This window comes from Geotrypetes seraphini, chromosome 9, assembly GCF_902459505.1.
Source record: "Geotrypetes seraphini chromosome 9, aGeoSer1.1, whole genome shotgun sequence".
NCBI lineage: Eukaryota > Metazoa > Chordata > Amphibia > Gymnophiona > Dermophiidae > Geotrypetes > Geotrypetes seraphini.
The window spans coordinates 21,176,787-21,197,805 of NC_047092.1; the positions used below are offsets into that span (position 1 = coordinate 21,176,787).

Below are 21,019 nucleotides of genomic sequence, written 5' to 3' on the forward strand. Positions count from 1 at the left end.
GTGAATGAAACCTTCTCACAGTTTGCACCGCTGAGGTCCTAAACGGGATAAATATTAATTCTAGCTAAGGCTGTATGCTTTTGAGGCTTGTCTTGCAATGTCAATCTCCGGATGACTCCATTTCTGCACAATGAGATTGAATGCTGAGGAAGTCCTCTTCAACATTTGACTTTCCCGCAATGTGAGCTGCGGCCAGAAGAGGAAGATGAGCCTCCATCCAAAGAAGAAGAATTTGTGCTTCCTGCAACAGCTGAGGGCTCCTCATGCCTCTCTGCCTGTTGATATATGCCACTGCTGTGACACTGTCTAACACCCTTGTTGCTTTGCCCTGTATCAAGGTCTGGAAAGCCAACAGCATCATATGAATCGCTCTCAATTTCAGCCGGTTGATGGACCACTGAGCCTCCTCCGGAGTCCAGGGGCCCTATGCTGAGGACTGAAGGAATTGTATCCCCATCTAGTCAGGCTGGCATCCGTGGTGATTGCTATCCAGTTTGAGGGTGCCAGAGACATTCCTTTGAACAGATTGCAACTGTGCAGCCACCAATATATGCTGAGAAAGGCTTGAGGGGTCCATCGAAGTCAGTGATTGTAATTGTGAAAGACCGGTGACCATCTGGACAGAAGAGACTGTTGTAATGGTCTCATGTGAAATTGGGCCCAAGGCACCACTTCCAGAGCTGCTACCATAGAGCCGAGAACCTGTACATAATCCCAAACTCTCGGTGCCGGAGATTGGATAAAAGGCAAATTTGCAACTGTAACTTTTCGCGATTGCACTTGGGTAGAAAACATTTCCCCTGGGCTATATCAAATCAAACACCCAGATGTTCTAATGACTACGACGGGATCAGAGAACTCTTGTGGAAATTGATGACCCAACCTAGAGACTGAAGGAGAGAAATCACTCTTTGGGTTACTTGATAACTCTTGATGAGAAGACGCTCAAATCAACCAGTCCAAGTAGGGGTGCACCTGAATTCCCTCTTTCTGGAGAAACGCTGCTACCACCACCATCACTTTGGAAAATGTACGTGGAGCTGTTGCAAGGCTGAAGGGCATAGCTCGGAACTGAAAATGCTGCTCGAGAATGGCAAACCAAAGAAAGTGCTGATTCGGTGGCCATATGGGAATGTGCAAGTATGCTTCCGGAAGTGCCTGACGTTGAAAAATCGATTGACTCTCTTGAGATCCAGAATGAGCCTGACTGAGCCAGAATGAGCCTGACAAAATTAATGGTGTACCTCCCCTGACCCCTTTGCACTGGCAGAACCGGAACTACCGCCCATAGTTCCAGCAATGAATTGAAGGTGCTTCTCGCCAATTCCACCTTGTCCGCCCCACGAACACAAGGAAACCAAGAAAGAATCTGCAACGGGAGAGAAGAATTGTAACTTGTAACCTTCCTGAATAATGTCAAAACTCACTGATCTGACATGATCGTGGTCCACTCCACCAGGAAAAGAGACAACCGTTCCCCAATATAGTCTGCGTAGAGAGCCAAGACCCCATCATTGCGAGGCTTGGGTGGCCTGGGGACGGACTGACTGGGAAGTAGATGCTTTGGAGGGACGAAAGGAACTCTTCTGAGAATTCACGGAACCATTAAGGAAGCCGCTCAGCACTGAGCAGCAGTGCCAAATCACATGCCTGCTCGTGCTTCTCAGTGGCTGAAGACACTCCCGGCAGCCAGTTAACAACAGGGCAGGAACTTGGAAAGTTTGCTCCTGCCCACTGCATCTCTGCCGACGATTGGCAGTAGAGGTATGAGGCTAGGACAGGGAGGGCGGCAGGGTGCAGAGCCTGGTGGCGGCCTGCAATAATTTTGGAAGGGGGTGTATTGGCTCGAATATAAACTAGGATCCCCATTTTTGGGCCAATTTTTGGGCCCAAAAATCCCAGTTTATATTTTAGTATATACGGTACTATCACACCCATGTCCCGTTCCTCTTTCATGTACAAAAGTTCTGCACCCCCTAAACTGTACTGTTCCCTTGGGTTTCTGCAATCCAAATGCATGACTATATTTCTTAGCATTAAATCTTAACTACCAAATTTCAGACCATTGCTCAAGTTTTACTAGGTCCTTCCTCATGTTTTCAATGTGCACCATCAGAGGTGTCTACTCTATTGCAGATTTTGGTATCATCTGCAAATAGGCAAATCTTACCAGTTAGCCCTAAAGCAATATCACTTAAAAAATGTTAAAAAGAACAGGCCCAAGAATCAATCTCTCTCTTTCCTCCCTCTTGTGTTACTCTGCGGGCAGTCTCAATCAATGACAGTACAGTACACTTGAGATGGTGTTTGTGGTTGCATGGTCTGTGGCGCGCAGAGTAGAGTTCCAGGTGTTGTCATATAGGGGGTCCATTTCTACACTGTTCAGAGGCGGATGTTTTGATTCGCTTAGTAGAGTCTTTGCTTCCCAGGATTGGGTCTGGGTTGCATCTTCTTCAGACGCTCTTTCTTCCATCCTTCTGGGAACAAGATTGTGAACCTCGGTTTCAATCATTATGTTTCCTTGGTTTTCATAGAGACTTCAGTACTCCAAATATTTTCAGCATTTCAGGAATCTTCTTGATTCCTTCTCAGGCTGGAGCAAGGGCTCTGCAGCTGCTATGTGGATATGTTAGTTAGGGAAACTACTTTATCAGTGTATCTTATTTCTTTTTGAACCGATACTGGAGGGGTGGAGGAGGTGCTCTTCTACAGCATTGGCGATTTCTTGGGGCTGAGTCACGTTGCTTTTCATTGACAAAACATTGAAGAGTGGTGACGGTCTTCGGTACATTTGTTTGTGGTCTCTATGTGGTACTGTGATAGGGTACAGCCTTTCAGGCTTCATTTTTCTCAGGGGCGGTGTCCATTTCCCTCCCTATTTGAGGACTGCTTTGCTACATCCCACTAGTCATCTGCTGCTGGCGCTAAAGAAGGAAAAATATGTCTTACCTGATAATTTTCTTTCCTTTAGATCAAGTTTATTATTAAGATTTGTTATCTACGCAATATCATATATTTCATTGCGTATAACAATTTTATTTTTATTTTTTTAAAAAGGGGGAGGACAAAACAAGACGTATACAAATTATTTATGTTCTATTACAAACTGGTACAAAAGGCAAGGAAGATGAACTACAATCTTTAAAGAAAGAAAAGAAACATTTAGGGAAGAACACATATGGTGGGAACATATAAGAAGAAAATAAAATAAAGAATAATTTGGCGACCTACTCGTAAGATTAATTAAGGTCTAAAGTTTTAGTATTTGGTAAGTTATGCTGTCTTTGTTTTGAATGTGTCCTTATTCAGAAAGCTTTTTAAGGAGCGCTTGAATTTTTCTAAGGAAGGTTCATTATGTAGGTATAGTGGTAAATTGTTCCAAAGCTGGGGTGCTATGACCGAGGGTCCTGGTCCCTATTATTTTTAGAGAAGGAATAGTTAATAAATGTTGTTGTGTTGATCTGAGTGCCCTAAATGGAGAATACGGTATCAAAAAACGATCCAAAAATATCAGCGCCATTTGATTGTTGAATTTTAAAAGTTAACAGTATGATTTTAAGTTATTCTATGTGTGATTGGTAGCCAATGTGCAGCTTGTAAAAGTGGTGTAACGTGGTCATATTTTTTTGAATTTATAATAATTTTTATTGCTGTATTTTGTATTATCTGTAGCCTTCTTATTTCTTTATTGGTTATGCCATGGCATAAATTTTTGCAATAATCTAGCCTAGAAATGATTGAGTGGATTAGAATGTTGAGAGCTTCAGCTTTTGGAACTTTTGATAATGATCTGATGAGACGTAACTTATAAAAGCAATTTTTAACTACTGAACTATTTGGTTATGATAGGAAAGTTCCTGATCTAATGTTACTCCCAATATTTTTGTTGTAGTTACTGTTTGGAGAGGGATGTTATTTAGGAGTATCTGTGATGAAAATTTAAGATCCTTTTTCCATGGGAAAAACATTACAGAAGATTTTGTTGCGTTCAAGGCCAACATATTGTTCTTAAGCCATTGGTTTATTTATTTTAACTTGTTATTTATAGTTATTATCTCCTTTGGGTCTGCTGAATTTAGAGGGTACAGAAGTTGGATGTCATCTGCGTATGCAAACGAGGAAAATCCAGTAGACTGACTGAGGGTTAGGAGAGGTGATAAAAAGATATTAAATAAAAGTAGGGAAAGAATTGAACCTTGCGGAATCCCAAAGGAATTGGTGAAGTTGTTAGATGATGAATTATTAAAGATGACTTTAGCTGAACGATCTTGAAAGTGGATGCAGCAGATGAATCCAGAGTTCCACCCTGTTTGTAATTGGGGCTTAGCACATCTAAGGTTTAGGTATTTCTCTGTACATTCAGGATTTTATGTAAGCACATGTTTTGTTTTTTCCTTCAATGGTTGTATGCGTTTTGAATTTTTATGAAGTTGGTGAAAGGGTTTTTACAGCCTATATTTATTCCTACTGTTTTTGTCATGAGCAATACTGATTACCAGGAGGCTTGCCATTGAATAAGAGTTCAATTCAGTACCCTTATCTTCACCTGCTGGTAGATGGACACAACCGACTAGTCTCTGGATTCATCTGCTTTGTTTAAAGGAAAGAAAATTATCAGGTAAGATAGTTTTTCCTTTTGTAATCTGCTGGAAGAAATGAGCACACTGTGATCTGGTTTACATTATTAAACCCTTGGTGGCAAGTTTAATAAAGTAGTAGAGAGAGGTCCAGTTCTCAAAATGCTAATCTTTTCATTTACTGTATGTAGTGACCAGAAGTACAGAGAGATTCAGAGTCTCTGAAACTTGTAATTAGGGATCTGCAGAGCTTAGTCTGTAATTGTAAAGCACAGGGTTTATTTTTGTAGTACACATTTTCCTTTCAATTACATTTTTGAAAGTGGAAGTACGTTATTGTTCTCAAGTGTTTCTAATGTTAACTTATATTGCCAAAATTGCACTTGGTTGTATTTAAATACAAATTAAATAAAAATCAACACTAGGAAACATTTTAAGTCTTTATACACTCAAGAAAATCAAATACATCATGTTGGCAATCCAGATAAACAAGAAGACTTAAGCACTATAATTCGGTGAGGCAGAAAAAGATAATATCAAGGAAAAGGCAATTAAAATACAAAGAACTGTCTAATTAAAACATGAGAAGAGTCTTGCCCAGAACTTACTCCAAATAAAATGTAATGATTTTTAACCCTTCCTTCTCTTGATCAGATATGTCAGTTTTTCAGTGCACAAAATCTCAAAGAACTGATTATGTCTATAAGAAATACTGGGAACATGTTACTAGTGGGATGTGTATTTATTAGCATGCCATAAAAAACTTAGGCCCTCTTTTACCTAGCTCCTCGCAAACGCAACCCTCTGAAAATCGATCTGAGCCTACCACTCCTCCATCCCTATTTGCATTTGTCTTCTGCGATCCCACTCCAGACACTTCAGCCGTGAACACAGAACAGAAATATTTGTTAAGCAATTCAACCTTTACTTTATCGGGTTCTACATATTCCTCCTCTTCACTTTTGAGTCTCTCAGTGCCACTTTTGTACTTCTTCCTATCACTGATATATCTAAAAAATGTCTTGTCTCCCCGTTTTACCATGTTAGCTATTTTTTCTTCCATTTGTATCTTTGCTTTCCTAACTACTCAACCAGCCTCTCTCAACTTTTCCAGATATTTTTTTACGATCTTTTGTAGTTTATGAAACCTAACCTCTTATTCCTTACCTTCTCAGCTACTTCTTTTGAGAACCAAAGCGGCCTTCTTTCCCTCTTACTTTTACTTATATGCCTTATAAAAAAGTTTGTCACCCTTACAATAACTCCTTTCAGTTTTGCCCACTACGTTTCCACTCCTTCCAGACATTCTCATCCAGACAACAATTCCTTGGTGTAATCCCCATCTGAAAAAAGTTAGTTTTTTAAAAAGTCTAGAACCTTTACTTTTGAATGAGCCGTCTTAATATTAAATCATACCATGCAGTGATCACTGGATGCCAGATGATCACCCACTGTAACATCAGAAACACTTTCCCCGTTTGTAAACACTAAGTCCAGTATGACCCCATCCCGCTTGGGTTCCATTACCAACTGCTGGAACAGTTCTTGTAGAGAATCCAGGATCTCCCTACTTCTAGAAGACCCTGTAATAGGGATTCCCCAATCAACATCCAGCATGTTAAAATCACCTATTAGTAAAACTTCCTCTTTTTTGGATATATTTCTGAATGTCTACTATTAAATCTCTGTCCACTTCTTCTGTCTGTGGAGAAGGCCTGTATATCACACCAGTGTAAATATATTTACCATTCCCTCTTTCCAAATTGGTCCACTGTGCCTCATCTTTGCCTTGCAGATCCTGAAATTGTGTGGCTTTAATATGATCTTTAACATATAAAGCTACTCCACCTCCTTTTCTTCCTACCCTGTCTTTCCTGAACAGATTATAGCCCGGTATAACTACATCTCAATCATGTTAATCCGTGAACCATGTCTCTGTGATCGCCACTATATCCAACTCATCTTCTTCCATCACAGCTTCTAGATCCAGAATCTTGTTTCCCATACTTCGAGCATTAGTATATATTGCTTTCCATACATTACCCTCTTTTCCCATTTGTGTAGATGATTTACTTACCTGAGGGCTTATACTCACCCGGGGGCTTTGATCACCTTGCCCCATCACTTCTAGTTTAAAGCCCTCTTCAGTAGATTAGCCAGCCCGCCGCCGAAGATACTTCTTCCCTTCTTTGATAGATGTATACCATCCCTGCTCAGCAGCCCTTGGAAAATCATCCCATGGTCCAGGAAGCCAAAACGCTCTCGACGACACCATCCACATAGCCACGCATTCATCTCCAGGATGCATGCTTCTCTGACCTGGCCCTAAGCACTACTGAGCAGGGACTCTCACTTGAATGTTTTAATGTACAGCACTGCGTACTTCTAGCAGCACTATATAAATAATTAGTAGTAGTTTAAGCAGAACCTTCACTTCCATTGCAGTTGGTGTGTGTTTCTGTTAGTTGTGGTTACTAGAGAATCTTAGCCACAATAAGTCTTGGGTAATTCCTCTTTAGTAAGGGATGGGTTCTTCTCAGATTCATTTTCAATTTGGAAGTTAAATCTGTTTTGGGAAGATTTGATCTAAATTTGGGAACACCAAATGTTCTGATATTACTTTGGCAATTCGTGCAGTATAAAGTGGGTTGTGTTATTGTGACTGGTGTCTAGGCCACATACCCTGTCATATTGCTGTTTTCTTCATTTTCAGTAACGTGGTTCAGAATCAGGAATTGCATCTCAAGCCCAGCTTTAATTTATTGTGTTGTATAGTAGTTTGTATTAAATATTTCTTTTAAATTTTACAGCTCTGCCATGATTGATCCCTCTGCGGTAGCTGTGCCTTTACTCACCACTGTCTTTTGAGGAGAAAAGGGGCTCCTGCTGCTTTTATTTTTATGTCAGAAGATCCTACTAGAGCCTCCTTATTTTTACTTTTACTACTGTGAAGTCAAATATTATCAAGGTCTGTAAATATAATTTTTTATTATTTTGTTTTATTAACTTGCTTTACTTCACAATTTCAAGCCAGTCGTAATCAATTTCACATGGTTATCAGTCATTACCGCTATCCTTTATACCCAGTCCTTTATTCCATCCTTCCATTTTCACCACCCTCCCCTAAAATCCAAATTTGTTAATTTGCAAGGACAAATACAAGTGCAAGACATGCACAATTGATCTGAGCTATCAAATAAATTCTAGGTCAGTGGTCTTCACTAATTTTTAAGTGAGGACTGTTCTGGGTCCAAAAGGACTGACGGAGAGCTGACAAATATCTTCCTACTTGGGGCCATGACACCAATAACGCTACCAGAAACCTGGCCTTGATCACACAGGCAGAACACAGATAAAGCCTATGCAAAATACATTCTGCATGCAGTACAACACCTGAGAAATAGAGAGAAGTGCATTTCTTTCTGAACAGTGCAAAATATAGACAGCAGATGTAAATTCTCAAAACTGACATTTCAATTAGGCATCATAAAATGACAGAATCATTTGTCAAATGTATTTGTTCATGACACATTAAATTGGATTTTTTTTTTTTGCTTAATGATGCAGTTTTTCAGTAAAAGAAGCAAAGGAACACTCTTGCACTGAATGAAAAAGTTTTTCGAAGCTCTGTGTTCTCGACAGCCAGGAAGCCAAATGTGTGTGTGTCTGAGGAGAAGATTTCTTCATTGAAACCAGCCAGATTCCTACAGGAGGTCTGTACATATTCCTTAATTTTTTGTAATTGTTTTTTTATTGAAAAAGAAACCATTAGCATGAATACTTTGTAACATTTGCCTAAACAGGCTGTAGGAGTAATAAAATCATGAATCACCTTGTTAGCAATCAATATTCTTAAACAAGAAATCCACATTTTTTAAGCAATTGTCTTAGGTTTTGTGGTTTTTTAAATTTTTTTGCCCTTTTCACTCTCACTTCAATATCCGTTCTATAGTTCATACGTACTATGCTTCATCCAAGGGCTTCTTAAGTAAAACTTAATTTTACACATTAAAAAAATATTAATAATCATCTATTGGCCACATCCTCTCATGACTGGTGCCAGTTGTAGGAATACTGTATATATTTAAATATAAACTGAGATTTTTGGGCTAAAAAAATGGGGGGTTTCTGTTTATATTTGAGTCTCTCCCTCCACTGCCGCCAACTCCCACCCCCTCCCTGAACCAGCATACTTCAGTGTGTGCCTGTGCCCCTACCCAAACTGGCCGACAGCTAGCGTTCCCTCCCTCCCAAACAACAGTAAGCCCTTCCCCCAGGCCTACTGTGATTTCCTGGTGGTCTAGTGGCATGTTGGAGCAGGAGCAATTCCCACTCAACTGCCCGTTCTTTGTCTGCAGTAAAAAAATGGCTACCGAGACTTCCAGTGGCAGTCTCGTGATGCTCCAGCAGTCTCTTCAGCCATTTTTACTGCGGAGAAAGAATGGACAGGAGTGAGTAGGAATCGCTCCTGCTCCAATGTGCTGCAAGACCACTGGGAAATCATAGTAGCCTGGGGAGTTACTCTTGCTTGGAATGCAGGGAGGGATTGCTCGCTGCTGGCCAGTGGAAGTAGGAATAGAGTCATGGCTACGTGCTGAAGTCTGCCAGTTGGCGGGGTTGGCAGCAGTGGAGGGAGGGTGGTAGGGCATCACAAGGAAGGCAAGGGGAAAGAATGGTAGAATATAAATCCCAAAAAGGGGGGCAAAAATGGTATCTTGGTTTATGTTTCAGTATATACGGTAAGCAGTTTTTAATATTTTTTGGTTTATTTTATGTTGTATGTTTATATTGAAGGTGTGTTCCTGTTTAAATGGGATTATATATGTTTAAATTTGTAACATGTCTAGAATGGATGGATAGTGTGGGCTAAAAATTTTTTTAAGATAAATAAATAACCATGATTTAACAAATAGGAAAGTGAGATTTTGGAGATTTTTGCTTGCCTTGTGGTGTGGCCAGATTTGCTGTTGTGACTATAGAAATTGACCAGTAGTTGTAAATGTTATGCAGTGCTTAGTACTACTTCATCCTTCTCTCATATCTCTTATCTCTGTAGCAGTTAGGTGTGTTCCTTCACCATGTTCTGGAAGTTTGATTTAAACACAACCTCGCACGTGGACAAGCTGTTAGATAAAGAAGATGTGACCCTGCGTGAGTTGATGGATGAAGATGATATCTTACAAGAGTGCAAGGCACAGAACCGCAGGCTGTTGGAGTTTATCTGTCAACAGGACTGCATGGAGGAGCTGGTTCACCTCATTACCCATGAGCCACCTATTGACATGGAGGAGAAAATCCGCTTTAAGTATGTCTACATGTTTTTCTGTGATTCATGGAGATGGAAGAGCAGAAGGGACTAAGAATTATAGCTGTTTTTGTTTTTTTTTTTTAACACAGTATACTGTTTATTTTTTTATTTTTTTCAAATCTTTATCGAATTTTCATAATTTTCAAAAAGTGCAACACAACATCCATAACATAATCTTAAACAATTAAGCACTTATAAACATTCAGAGTCAATTCACCAATACCCAGAAATACCTCCCCTCCCATCCAACAAAGAAAGAAAAAAAATAAAAGGGAATCATAAAGATATATCCCCCTTCCCATCCCTGGATGTGCAAGTATTATATCAGCTAAAATAGAACTACTGTTTATTTTTTTTAAGGTGAGAGAGAAATTTTAAAATAAAATGATACTTTGAGGAGTTTACTGACTTGGGAAGGGATCAGAGCTCTGTTTATTGAATTAGGCATACTGCATTTATTTTTAAAACTCTGTTTTGTAAAGAAATACTATATCTAATATTGTTGACTATCAGACCTAAGAAAACATTACATATAGATTGGGCTTCTATTCTTAGGTGCTTATAAATTGTATATTTAGGTGTTTTTCTCTCTCTCTAATTAGGGTTTCTTTTAGGATACAAAAAATGTTAAGTGTTTTTGTGCACAGGTACTCTTTCTGAGTACCTTTTCGGGTTTGAATCAAATGGGAATACATGTGTCACTTAAATCTTTTCAGTATGGAAAAAAACCCTGAGTGGAGGATACAACACAAGCCAGAGGAGGGCTGAGAATACTAGGAGAAGTGGTGTTTTAATGAGTTTATCTAATAAACTCCTATTTATATTTTTTTGGTGTTAGGGAATGTTTGTGTTTATTGGTTAAAATATAAAATCAGAAAGTCTACATATGGATCATTTCAGTTTTCTTTAGATAGAAATGAGAGCATTGTCTTTGACTATATTTTCCTATTTTGTACCATGCCTTATGTAGTTTAGCTTGACACGAACCCATCATCTTGGATTATTAAACAATCCATAGGCTCATGGACCTAAATAATAGGTACATCTTATTTCTGAAGGCAAGTACATATGTGATACCACCAACTGGAAGTTTCCAGAACTTTCCAGAAATTCTTGAAAAGTCTCCCTGGACATATGTAGAATTGATTTGAACTTCTAGTAGAGAATGACACGAGGACAGAATGAAGGTCCACCAAACCCAATGTCCTGTTTTCATCAGTGGCCATTCCAGATCACAATGACCTGGCTAGATCCCAAAACAGTAAAATAGATTTTATGTCACTTATCCTAGGAATAAGCAGTGTATTTTCCCAAGTCCAACTTAATGACCTTTTCTTTTAGGAACTTGTTCAAACTGTTCTTAAGCCCCACTAAGCTCACTTCTTTTAGCACATTCTCTGGCAGGTTTGAGACCGCTGATGTATACCATCTCCTCCCCTATTCCCATCTATCCATATGAAGCATTTCTAATCTTTTCCCTGTCACACTCATTGCTGTGCACCATCTCATACCTCTATCTCCCCTTGCCCTCCATCCCTGTGCACCATCTCATCCCTCCCTCTCCTGTGGTCAGACATCTGTCTTCCCCCTTCCCCCCCCATCCTATGGTCTGGCATCTTTCTCCTCTCCTTCCCATAGCCTGGAATATCTCTCTTCTCCTGTGGTCTGCCATATCTCTCTCTCTCTCTCCCCCCCACGCACATTCTTCCCATGGTCTCTCTCTCCTTCTCTCCTTTTTGCGGTATGACATATGTCTCTCCCCTCCTTCTCTCCTTTTTTAATTAATTAATTAATTAATATTCTTTTACAAGTTGAGTAAACAACACTTGAAAGGAAATATAACAATTCAAAAAAGGAAACAAGTAATAAAATTATAAAATAATTCCACACTAATGACTATGACTAAAGTCCACATTGTGAAGAGAGAGAATCAATCACTTCCAAGAGTAGTTTTGTTTCCTGGAATCCTTCTAAATTAAATCAAATTACAGAGTGCAGTTGGAGTCAATCAATTAATGGCCTGATTGGATGATTCCATGGAAGTCTCTGGAATTCTTGTAGTTGCTTTACCCTCAAGAAAAAATTGCAATTGATCAGGTCATAAAAAATATATCTATTACCCTGATATGTAATGCAACATTTACAAGGAAAACGTGACTGAAAAGTTGCTCCTAAACTCAAAACAGATTGACGGCAGGCCAGGAATTTCTTATGTCTGCCTTGCGTCCACTTTGATAAATCAGGAAAAACTGAAATTTTGAATCCATGAAATTCCACATTATCAGTCCTATAAAATAGACGAAGAATTGCTTCTTTATCTTGAAGAAAGACAAAAGTTACCAATAAAGTGGTTCTAACCACAATTTCTTCTTGAAATGTCTCCAGCATGCCATTGAGATCCAATTCTCCTTCCCTCCTTCCCTCCTTTTTGCGGTCTGGCGTATCTCTCTCCCCTCCTTACATCACCCTTTTTTGAGTCATCTCTCTTCCCTCCAGTGTAACATTTCTCCCTCTTTCTTCCTTTCCCCATGTATACCATCTCTTTTTCCCTCCCACTCCACACACCTATGTCCATCAATTCTGTTTTTCTCTTCCCTCAACCACTGGCATCTGTCTTTCCCAGCCCATGCTGCATCTGTCCTTCCCTCATTCCCAGCCGCCCCCCCCCCCCCCCAGCTGGATCCTGTGTTATGACTTCTCCCCAGTTCCCGACTCCCCATCAGAATGGGGGAGGCCACAGAGGCCATGACCTCCCCAAAAATTGGCAATCGGAAGCATGGCTCTCCCAACTCCTTCACCTACCACCTCCCTGCCACTGTAATTTAAAATTTTCAGGCAACTGGCAGCACAACAAAGCGAGCCTCCCGCCATCTGCCTGCCCTGGAAGTGTTCTTTCTGCAGCGTCTTGCCTATATGGGAAGAGGAAGTGCTGCAGAAAGAACACTTCCAGGGCAGGCCAATTTGAGGACTATGTATTAAGGTATATTATTTCACAGCCATTTTGGCTTAATTTAATTTCTAAATCCATTAGTGAATTGGATGTATTAATGTCTGTTAATTTCCTGTTAAGCACATTTATGTACTTAAATGAAAATCAATAAATAATTAAAAAAAAAAGTGAAAAATAAATAAATACAGTAGAAAGAAATCAAGAAAACCAAACTAAATAAAGGTTCCTAAGGTGGTGTTTTTTTTTTTTTTTGCTGTTTCTCCCCATAGATATCCCAACACAGCCTGTGAACTCTTGACCTCTGATGTGCCACAAATCAACGATAAGCTAGGAGGGGATGAGAAATTGTTAAACATTCTCTATGATTTCTTGGAGCATGAGCCACCTCTAAATCCACTCCTTGCCAGTTTCTTCAGCAAGACTATTGGCAACCTCATAGCAAGGAAAACAGAACAGGTATTGTAGAAAGTTCTAATATGCATGGTTTTGTGCTGTTTTTAACCCTATCTTTGAGTACACCCTAACCAGTCAGTTTTCAGAATATGTACAGTAAACACGCAAGAGAGATATTTACATGCAAATCTATTTCATATATATTTATTGTGGCTGTTCCAAAAACATAACTGGGTAGCGAGTACCGTGTATACTCGAATATAAACTGGGATTTTTGGGCCAAAAAATTGGCCCAAAAATGGGGGCCCCAGTTTATATTCAGGTCAATGCCCCCTCCCAGAATTTTTTAAGGCCACCGCTGCCAGGCTCTGCCCCCCTCCTCCTCCCTGCCCTATCATACCTCTGCCGATCTCTGGTGGAGGTGCAGTGGGTCCTCTGCCGATTGCTGGTGGAGGTATAGTGGGCAGGAGCAAGCTTTCCAAACTCCTGCCCCGCTGCTAACTGGCTGTGCGATCCAATTTCTTCATCTGAGCGGCACGAGCAGCAGCATGATTTGGCGCTGCTTCTCGGCACTGAGCAGCTTCCTTACTGGCTCCCGCAAATTCTTGTGAGAATCGCGGGAGCCAATAAGGATGCCGCTCAGTGCCGAGAAGCAGCGCCAAATCGTGCTACTGTTCGTGCTACTCAGATGAAGAAATTGGATCACGCAGCCAGTTAGCAGTGGGAGTTTGGAAAGCTTGCTCCTGCCCGCTGCACCTCCACCAGGGATCAGCAGAGGTATGAAGACAGGGCAGGGAAGGGAGGACAAAGGCCTGAGCCTGGGAGGGAGAGTGCGGAGTCTGGCAGGGGAAGGAAGGAAGGGTGCTGGGTGCAGAGCCTGACAGGGGAGAGGAGGATGGAAGGGTGTTGGGTGCAGTGCCTGACAGGGGAGGGATGGAGGGAAGGAGGTTGGGTGCAGAGCTTGATAGGGCAGGACATTTGAATATTAAGCCGCCCAACTTATATTTGAGTCAACCATTTTTCCTCCTTTTTGGGGAGGGGAAAGGGGGTCTCGACTTATATTTGGATCGACTTGCATTTGAGTATATACGGTAAGTCCTCTCTGGCCACCTTCGGGCCACATGCTTTGAAATGTCTTAACTCTTATCTGCTCAGGTTAATGGTTACAGTTCCTTCTTATCCATATTTTATGTCTTTTTATGTAGTAATTTTTGTCACCTGAAGAACGTTTTAATGCTGATAGCAAAATACAATAAAAAAAATACTGGGAAGGAGAGAGTGAGTATACAGTACTAGCAAGAACTACCCTCCGTCTTCAGAAAAATGGTGGCTGATACACATCCTTGTTACAGATTGGTCAAAATTGATTTACTATATTATCCCAGGACAAGCAGGCAGCATATTCTTAACACATGGGTGACGTCACCGACGGAGCCCTCGGTACGGACCTTTTTAACTAGAAGTTTCTAGTTGGCCGCACCGCGCGTGCGCGAGTGCCTTCCCGCCCGACGGAGGAGTGCGTGGTCCCCAGTTTCTTCGTTTCCGCGGAGCGAAGAAGACGCGTGTGTTTTTTCAACGGCCGTTGAAACCACTTTTTTGCCTTCCCGCTCGCGCTTTTTTCCTTATTTTTTCTTTCCTTACCTTCGGGTTTATTTTTTCTTTGATTTGCAAAAAAAAAAAAAAAAAAAAACTTTGCTTTTTCCCTTTTTCTTTCGTTTTGCCCCGGCGGGGCCTGTTGCCAGTATACAGGCCTCGGGCTTCGATTTTGCGGAGGCTATCTTCCCCTTCATGCCCCCGCAGGTCGGTTTTAAGAAGTGCCAGCGGTGTGCACGCCCGATCTCCTTAACTGACCCACACAATTGGTGTTTGCAGTGTCTGGGTCCGGAGCATCGGGCGGATTCCTGCACCCGCTGTGCCACTCTTAAAAAGAGAACTCTTAAAAACCGAAGAATCCAACAAACTCTTCTCTTCGGTACCGAGTCGGCGATGGACTCCTCACCTTCAACGGCGGTACCTCAAAAATCGGCACCGTCGACCTCGACACCGACCGACCCCGCATCGGCGCCGCTGGCGCCAGGTAAGCCGGCTAAGAAGCCTTCCTCTTCCCTCGAGCGCCCTCCAACTACGGTGGCGACACCGTCCTTACCGGCATCGCACCGGTCCCGCAAACGCTCCGCCCCGATCTCGGTGAGTGCCTCTTCATCGGCCTCCTCATCGCCGGGGCGTGGAGCGGCATCTAAGGAACCGAAGAAAAAGAAAGCGGTTCCGATGCCACCCCTCGATGACCGTATCTCGGCCATCTTAAAGGCTCAACTCCAGGAGCAGTTGAAGAAGCAACTTGAACAACTGTTGCCCACTATCCTGGCACCGCTCCTTCCGGTACCAGACCGGCCCGAGCCCCGTACCGAGCCCCCGGTGTCCACCCCTTCGGTACCGGTGAACACCTCCATGCCGATCCTTTCGGCCCAACAACTTCAGGGCGATCCGGTGGTTCATTCTCAGGCCACATTGGATCCTCCTCGGCACCAGGCGGTACGGCACTCTTCTCGGGACCGAGATAGACGCCGGTCGTCCTCCCCTGGTACCGTTTCGGTGCGCTCGGGAAAGTCTTTGTCCAAGACTCGCCATACCGCGCCCTCCACCCCGGTGTCTCGACATGCACCAGAGGTCAGGGACCCTGACTTATGGGAGGACACTCCTCTCGGTACCGAGGAGGATCCCTCCTCATCTGATGAGGAACCATCGGCACCCGATGCCACCTCCAAACCAGAGCAGTCCTCTTTTTCTAAATTTCTGAGAGAAATGTCTGCTGCCCTGTCACTTCCTCTAGAATCTGACTCAAAAAAGTCTCAAGCCTTTCTAGAGGCCTTAGACTTTGAGCAACCTCCTAAGGAGTTCCTCAAGCTTCCCGTGCATGACATCCTACGGGAAACGTTCTATAAAAACTTGGAAAATCCCCTCACGGTACCGGGAGCCCCCCGTAAACTGGACAACCTTTACCGTGTCATTCCTATTCCTGGATTCGACAAATCCCAATTGCCCCATGAGTCCCTTCTGGTGGAATCCACCTTAAAGAAGACTCAGGGCTCCAGTGTCTATGCCTCTACCCCTCCTGGCAGAGAAGGTAAGACCATGGACAAGTTTGGCAAGAGGCTTTACCAGAATGCCATGCTTGCCAACAGGGCAAACAACTATTCCTTCCATTTTTCTTTCTATCTGAAACATTTGGTCCAACAACTGTCTGCCCTCCAGAAGTACCTTCCTGAGCGCAAGGTCCCGTTATTCCAACAACACATCTCTGGTCTCCTCCAGATGCGAAAATATATGGTCCGCTCAATATACGACTCCTTCGAGCTCACCTCTCGGGCCTCTGCCATGGCCGTAGCCATGCGTCGATTAGCCTGGCTCAGAGTCTCCGACCTGGACATCAACCACCAGGATCGTTTGGCAAACGCCCCCTGTCTCGGGGATGAACTCTTTGGAGAGTCACTGGATTCCACCACCCAGAAACTCTCGGCCCATGAGACCAGGTGGGACACCCTAATCAAGCCGAAAAAGAAGGCTCCGCCTGCTCGACCCTATCGGCCTCAATCATCTTACCAACGGAGGTTCTCAGCCAGGCCACTCAATCCGCCTCCTCAACAATCTCGACGACCCCGTCAACAGCAGCACCATGCCCAGGCTCGATCTCAGGCCACTCAACCCTCTAAGCCTTCTCAGCCTGCTAAACAATCTCAGCCCTTTTGACTCTTCTCTCCAGGGCATAGCCAGTCATCCACCCTCGCTGCCTCTTCCACAGCCTATAGGGGGTCGTCTCACCATTTTCTCAAGCCGTTGGGAAGTCATCACGTCAGACCAGTGGGTCCTCAACATCATCCGCCACGGCTACTCTCTCAACTTCCAGACTCTTCCACCAGACAACCTTCCCGTAGAGTCTGCTTCTCACTCCTCTCAAACCCCCCTCCTCCTGAGGGAGGTTCAATCCCTCCTCCTTCTCAATGCCATCGAAGAAGTACCTCCAGATCAAAGGGGTCAGGGATTCTACTCCCGCTACTTCCTTGTACCCAAAAAGACGGGAGACCTCCGTCCCATTCTCGATCTCAGGGACCTCAACAAGTGTCTGGTCAAGGAAAAGTTCAGGATGCTCTCCCTTGCCACACTTTACCCTCTTCTTTCTCAAAACGACTGGCTATGTTCCCTGGACCTCAAAGAGGCCTACACCCACATCTCCATCCATCAGAACTCTCGCCGCTACCTGAGGTTCCAGGTACTACACCACCACTACCAGTACAAAGTACTACCATTTGGCCTCGCTTCCTCCCCCAGAGTCTTCACCAAATGCCTGATAGTGGTGGCGGCCTTCCTCAGGTCTCACAACCTCCAGGTGTTCCCCTACTTGGACGATTGGTTGGTGAAAGCACCTTCATCTCAACTCGTGCTACAAGCTACTCATCACACCATCTCTCTCCTCCACCTCCTGGGGTTCGAGATCAACTACCCCAAGTCGCATCTGCTTCCCACCCAGCGACTTCAATTCATCGGAGCAGTCCTGGACACCACGCTGATGAGGGCCTTTCTCCCCTCAGATCGCAAGCAGACCCTGCTCCATCTCTGCCGTCAGGTACTCATGCATCCCTCCATTCCTGCCCGCCAGATGATGGTCCTCCTGGGTCACATGGCCTCGACGGTGCATGCCCTTCCTCTGGCGCGACTCCACCTCAGGACACCTCAATGGACTCTCGCCAACCAATGGTCACAGACTACAGATCTTCTTTCTCATCCCATCTCTGTGACATCATCTCTTCAGCAATCTCTCCAATGGTGGTTGAACTCCTCAAATCTTTCCAGGGGTCTACTCTTTCATCTGCCCCCTCACTCTATGATCATCACCACCGATGCGTCCCCCTACGCATGGGGAGCTCACCTAGGCGACCTACGCACCCAGGGACTTTGGACCCCACAGGAGCGTCGTCATCACATAAATTTCCTGGAACTCAGAGCCATGTTCTACGCCCTCAAGGCTTTCCAACATCTTCTCTGCCCTCAAGTCCTCCTCCTGTGCACAGACAATCAAGTCGCCATGTACTACATAAACAAGCAGGGCGGCACCGGATCTCGCCCCCTTTGTTTGGAGGCTCTGCGCATCTGGACCTGGGCCACGGACCGCAATCTCTTCCTCAGGGCGGTCTATATCCAGGGCGAACAGAACTCTCTGGCCGACAATCTCAGCCGCATCCTTCAACCTCACGAGTGGACGTTGGACCCTCCGACTCTGCTCTCCATCTTTGCTCGATGGGGCACTCCGCAGGTGGACCTCTTTGCAGCACCTCACAACCATCAGCTGCCCCAATTCTGTTCCAGACTCTTTTCTCCTCACCGTCTAGCACCGGATGCATTCCTGCTCGACTGGAGGGATCGGTTCCTCTATGCCTTCCCTCCACTTCCTCTGATGTTGCGGACCTTGTCCAAACTCCGCAAGGACAACGCCACCATGATTCTCATCGCCCCTCGGTGGCCTCGTCAACACTGGTTCTCCCTCCTGCTCCAACTCAGCTCCAGGGAGCCCATTCCTCTTCCTGTGTTTCCTACTCTACTTACACAGCAGCATCAGTCTCTACTGCATCCCAATCTGTCTTCCCTCCACCTGACAGCTTGGTTTCTCTCGGGCTGACCTCTCCGGAGAATCTATCTCAACCGGTCCGCCTCATTTTGGACGCCTCCAGGAAACCGGCCACTCTCCAATGTTACCATCAGAAGTGGACCAGATTCTCCTCGTGGTGTCTCCGGCATCATCAAGAACCCACCTCTTTGGCGGTGGAAACTGTCTTGGAATATTTGCTCTCGCTGTCCAACGCTGGCCTCAAAACCACCTCCATCAGAGTCCACCTCAGTGCCATCACTGCGTTTCACGAGCCTATTCTCGGAAAACCCCTCACGGCTCATCCTCTGGTTTCCAGATTTATGAGAGGGCTCTTCAACATCAAACCGCCTCTCAAGCCTCCTCCTGTCGTCTGGGACCTGAATGTGGTTCTCTCAGCTCTCATGAAACCTCCGTTTGAGCCTCTTGCCACAACTTCACTCAGGCTTCTTACCTGGAAGGTGCTTTTCCTAATTGCCATCACCTCTGCCAGGAGGGTTAGCGAACTGCATGCACTGGTTGCAGACCCACCTTTCACTGTTTTTCACCATGACAAGGTTGTTCTGCGTACCCACCCTAAATTCCTTCCCAAGGTGGTCTCAGCTTTTCACCTCAACCAGTCCATTGTGCTGCCCGTCTTCTTCCCTAAGCCTCACTCGCATCCTGGGGAACAGGCGTTGCACACGCTGGATTGTAAGCGTGCCCTTGCTTACTATCTTGATCGTACCAGAGCTCACCGAACAGCCCCTCAGCTCTTTTTGTCTTTCGACCCCAACCGTTTGGGTCGTCCTGTCTCCAAACGGACACTTTCAAATTGGCTTGCTGCCTGTATTGCTTTCTGCTACGCTCGGGCCGGTCTCTCACTGGAAGGAACTGTCACGGCCCACAGAGTCCGAGCTATGGCTGCTTCTGTAGCTTTCCTCCGCTCCACGCCCATCGAGGAAATCTGCAAGGCGGCCACTTGGTCCTCAGTTCACACGTTCACTACTCACTACTGTCTGGATGCGTTCTCCAGACGGGATGGACACTTCGGCCAATCTGTGTTACAAAATTTATTTTCCTAATGGCCAACCATCCCCCCTCCCTCTTTGTTAGCTTGGAGGTCACCCATGTGTTAAGAATATGCTGCCTGCTTGTCCTGGGATAAAGCACAGTTACTTACCGTAACAGGTGTTATCCAGGGACAGCAGGCAGATATTCTTACGTCCCACCCACCTCCCCGGGTTGGCTTCTTAGCTGGCTTATACTAACTGGGGACCACGCACTCCTCCGTCGGGCGGGAAGGCACTCGCGCACGCGCGGTGCGGCCAACTAGAAACTTCTAGTTAAAAAGGTCCGTACCGAGGGCTCCGTCGGTGACGTCACCCATGTGTTAAGAATATCTGCCTGCTGTCCCTGGATAACACCTGTTACGGTAAGTAACTGTGCTTTGTCTAACATCTTAATTGTTTTTAGAATAAAATATTGACTGGCTAAAAAGGAAAAGCTAAAGAATATTTTGGTTCTAATGTAGGTCATCCACACTTTCTAGAGGCAGAATCCAGCAAACCCCTTCACTGTACAAGGGAAAGCAGAGCAAGGACATATTTGAACTGCTGCACTTGAGGGACAGTATGGAAAATTCTGTGTTCACCATGATTAATATCCAAACTGAATAGAACAAAAGCTCAAACAGTATTAAAAAAATGTTCTGTGCAAATGCTGTGTTGCACTGTTTCAAAACATACTGTATGTATGAAAGAGGAGGGGGGACCTTGCATTCTTCATTGCCAACCCATGACATCATGCCAGTTGATATGTTTAAGTTAAGGGAGAAGTCTATACATAATCATATAGTGTTACAAATTTTGGTTATATCATAGAGCACAATCATAAGAACCCCCCCCCTACTACCCAGTTGTGTCAAGAAAGGTTTTCCTCATGAGTTAACACCTATACTGACAACCTTCCTGCATTGCTTGGATAGTAAAATCCATGATTTAACCGCATTAAGCTCATGTAATGCTTTCTGCATCAGCCCCATACGGAGGTATCCAAAAAACTTCAGCAAACTGTGTAAGGTCTCCCAATTCCTTCAGCTTTGTCCTGGTTCCGTCAGATCGGGTTTCCATAGCACCTTTCTGAGATCTACACGGATTTGTTTCAGCTTCTCT

At 44.2% G+C, this 21,019-nt stretch overlaps 1 protein-coding gene across 13 annotated transcripts in view; it reads left to right on the top strand.

Moving 5' to 3' along the window:
- PPP6R2 (protein phosphatase 6 regulatory subunit 2) overlaps positions 1 to 21,019 on the top strand; it is a 182,375-nt gene that overhangs the window by 31,500 nt on the left and 129,856 nt on the right. For 12 of the 13 annotated variants that reach the window (XR_004540605.1, XM_033957996.1, XM_033957993.1 and 9 more), the window contains exons 2-5: positions 7,388 to 7,545; positions 8,145 to 8,290; positions 9,634 to 9,882; positions 13,105 to 13,291. Coding sequence is in view for 12 of the 13 variants with exons in the window: in XM_033957996.1 (XP_033813887.1) it covers positions 9,656 to 9,882; positions 13,105 to 13,291 (414 nt within the window). In the remaining variant the exon portion in view is untranslated. The remainder of the gene's footprint in view (positions 1 to 7,387; positions 7,546 to 8,144; positions 8,291 to 9,633; positions 9,883 to 13,104; positions 13,292 to 21,019) is intronic. The other variant, XM_033957995.1, reaches the window with a different exon arrangement.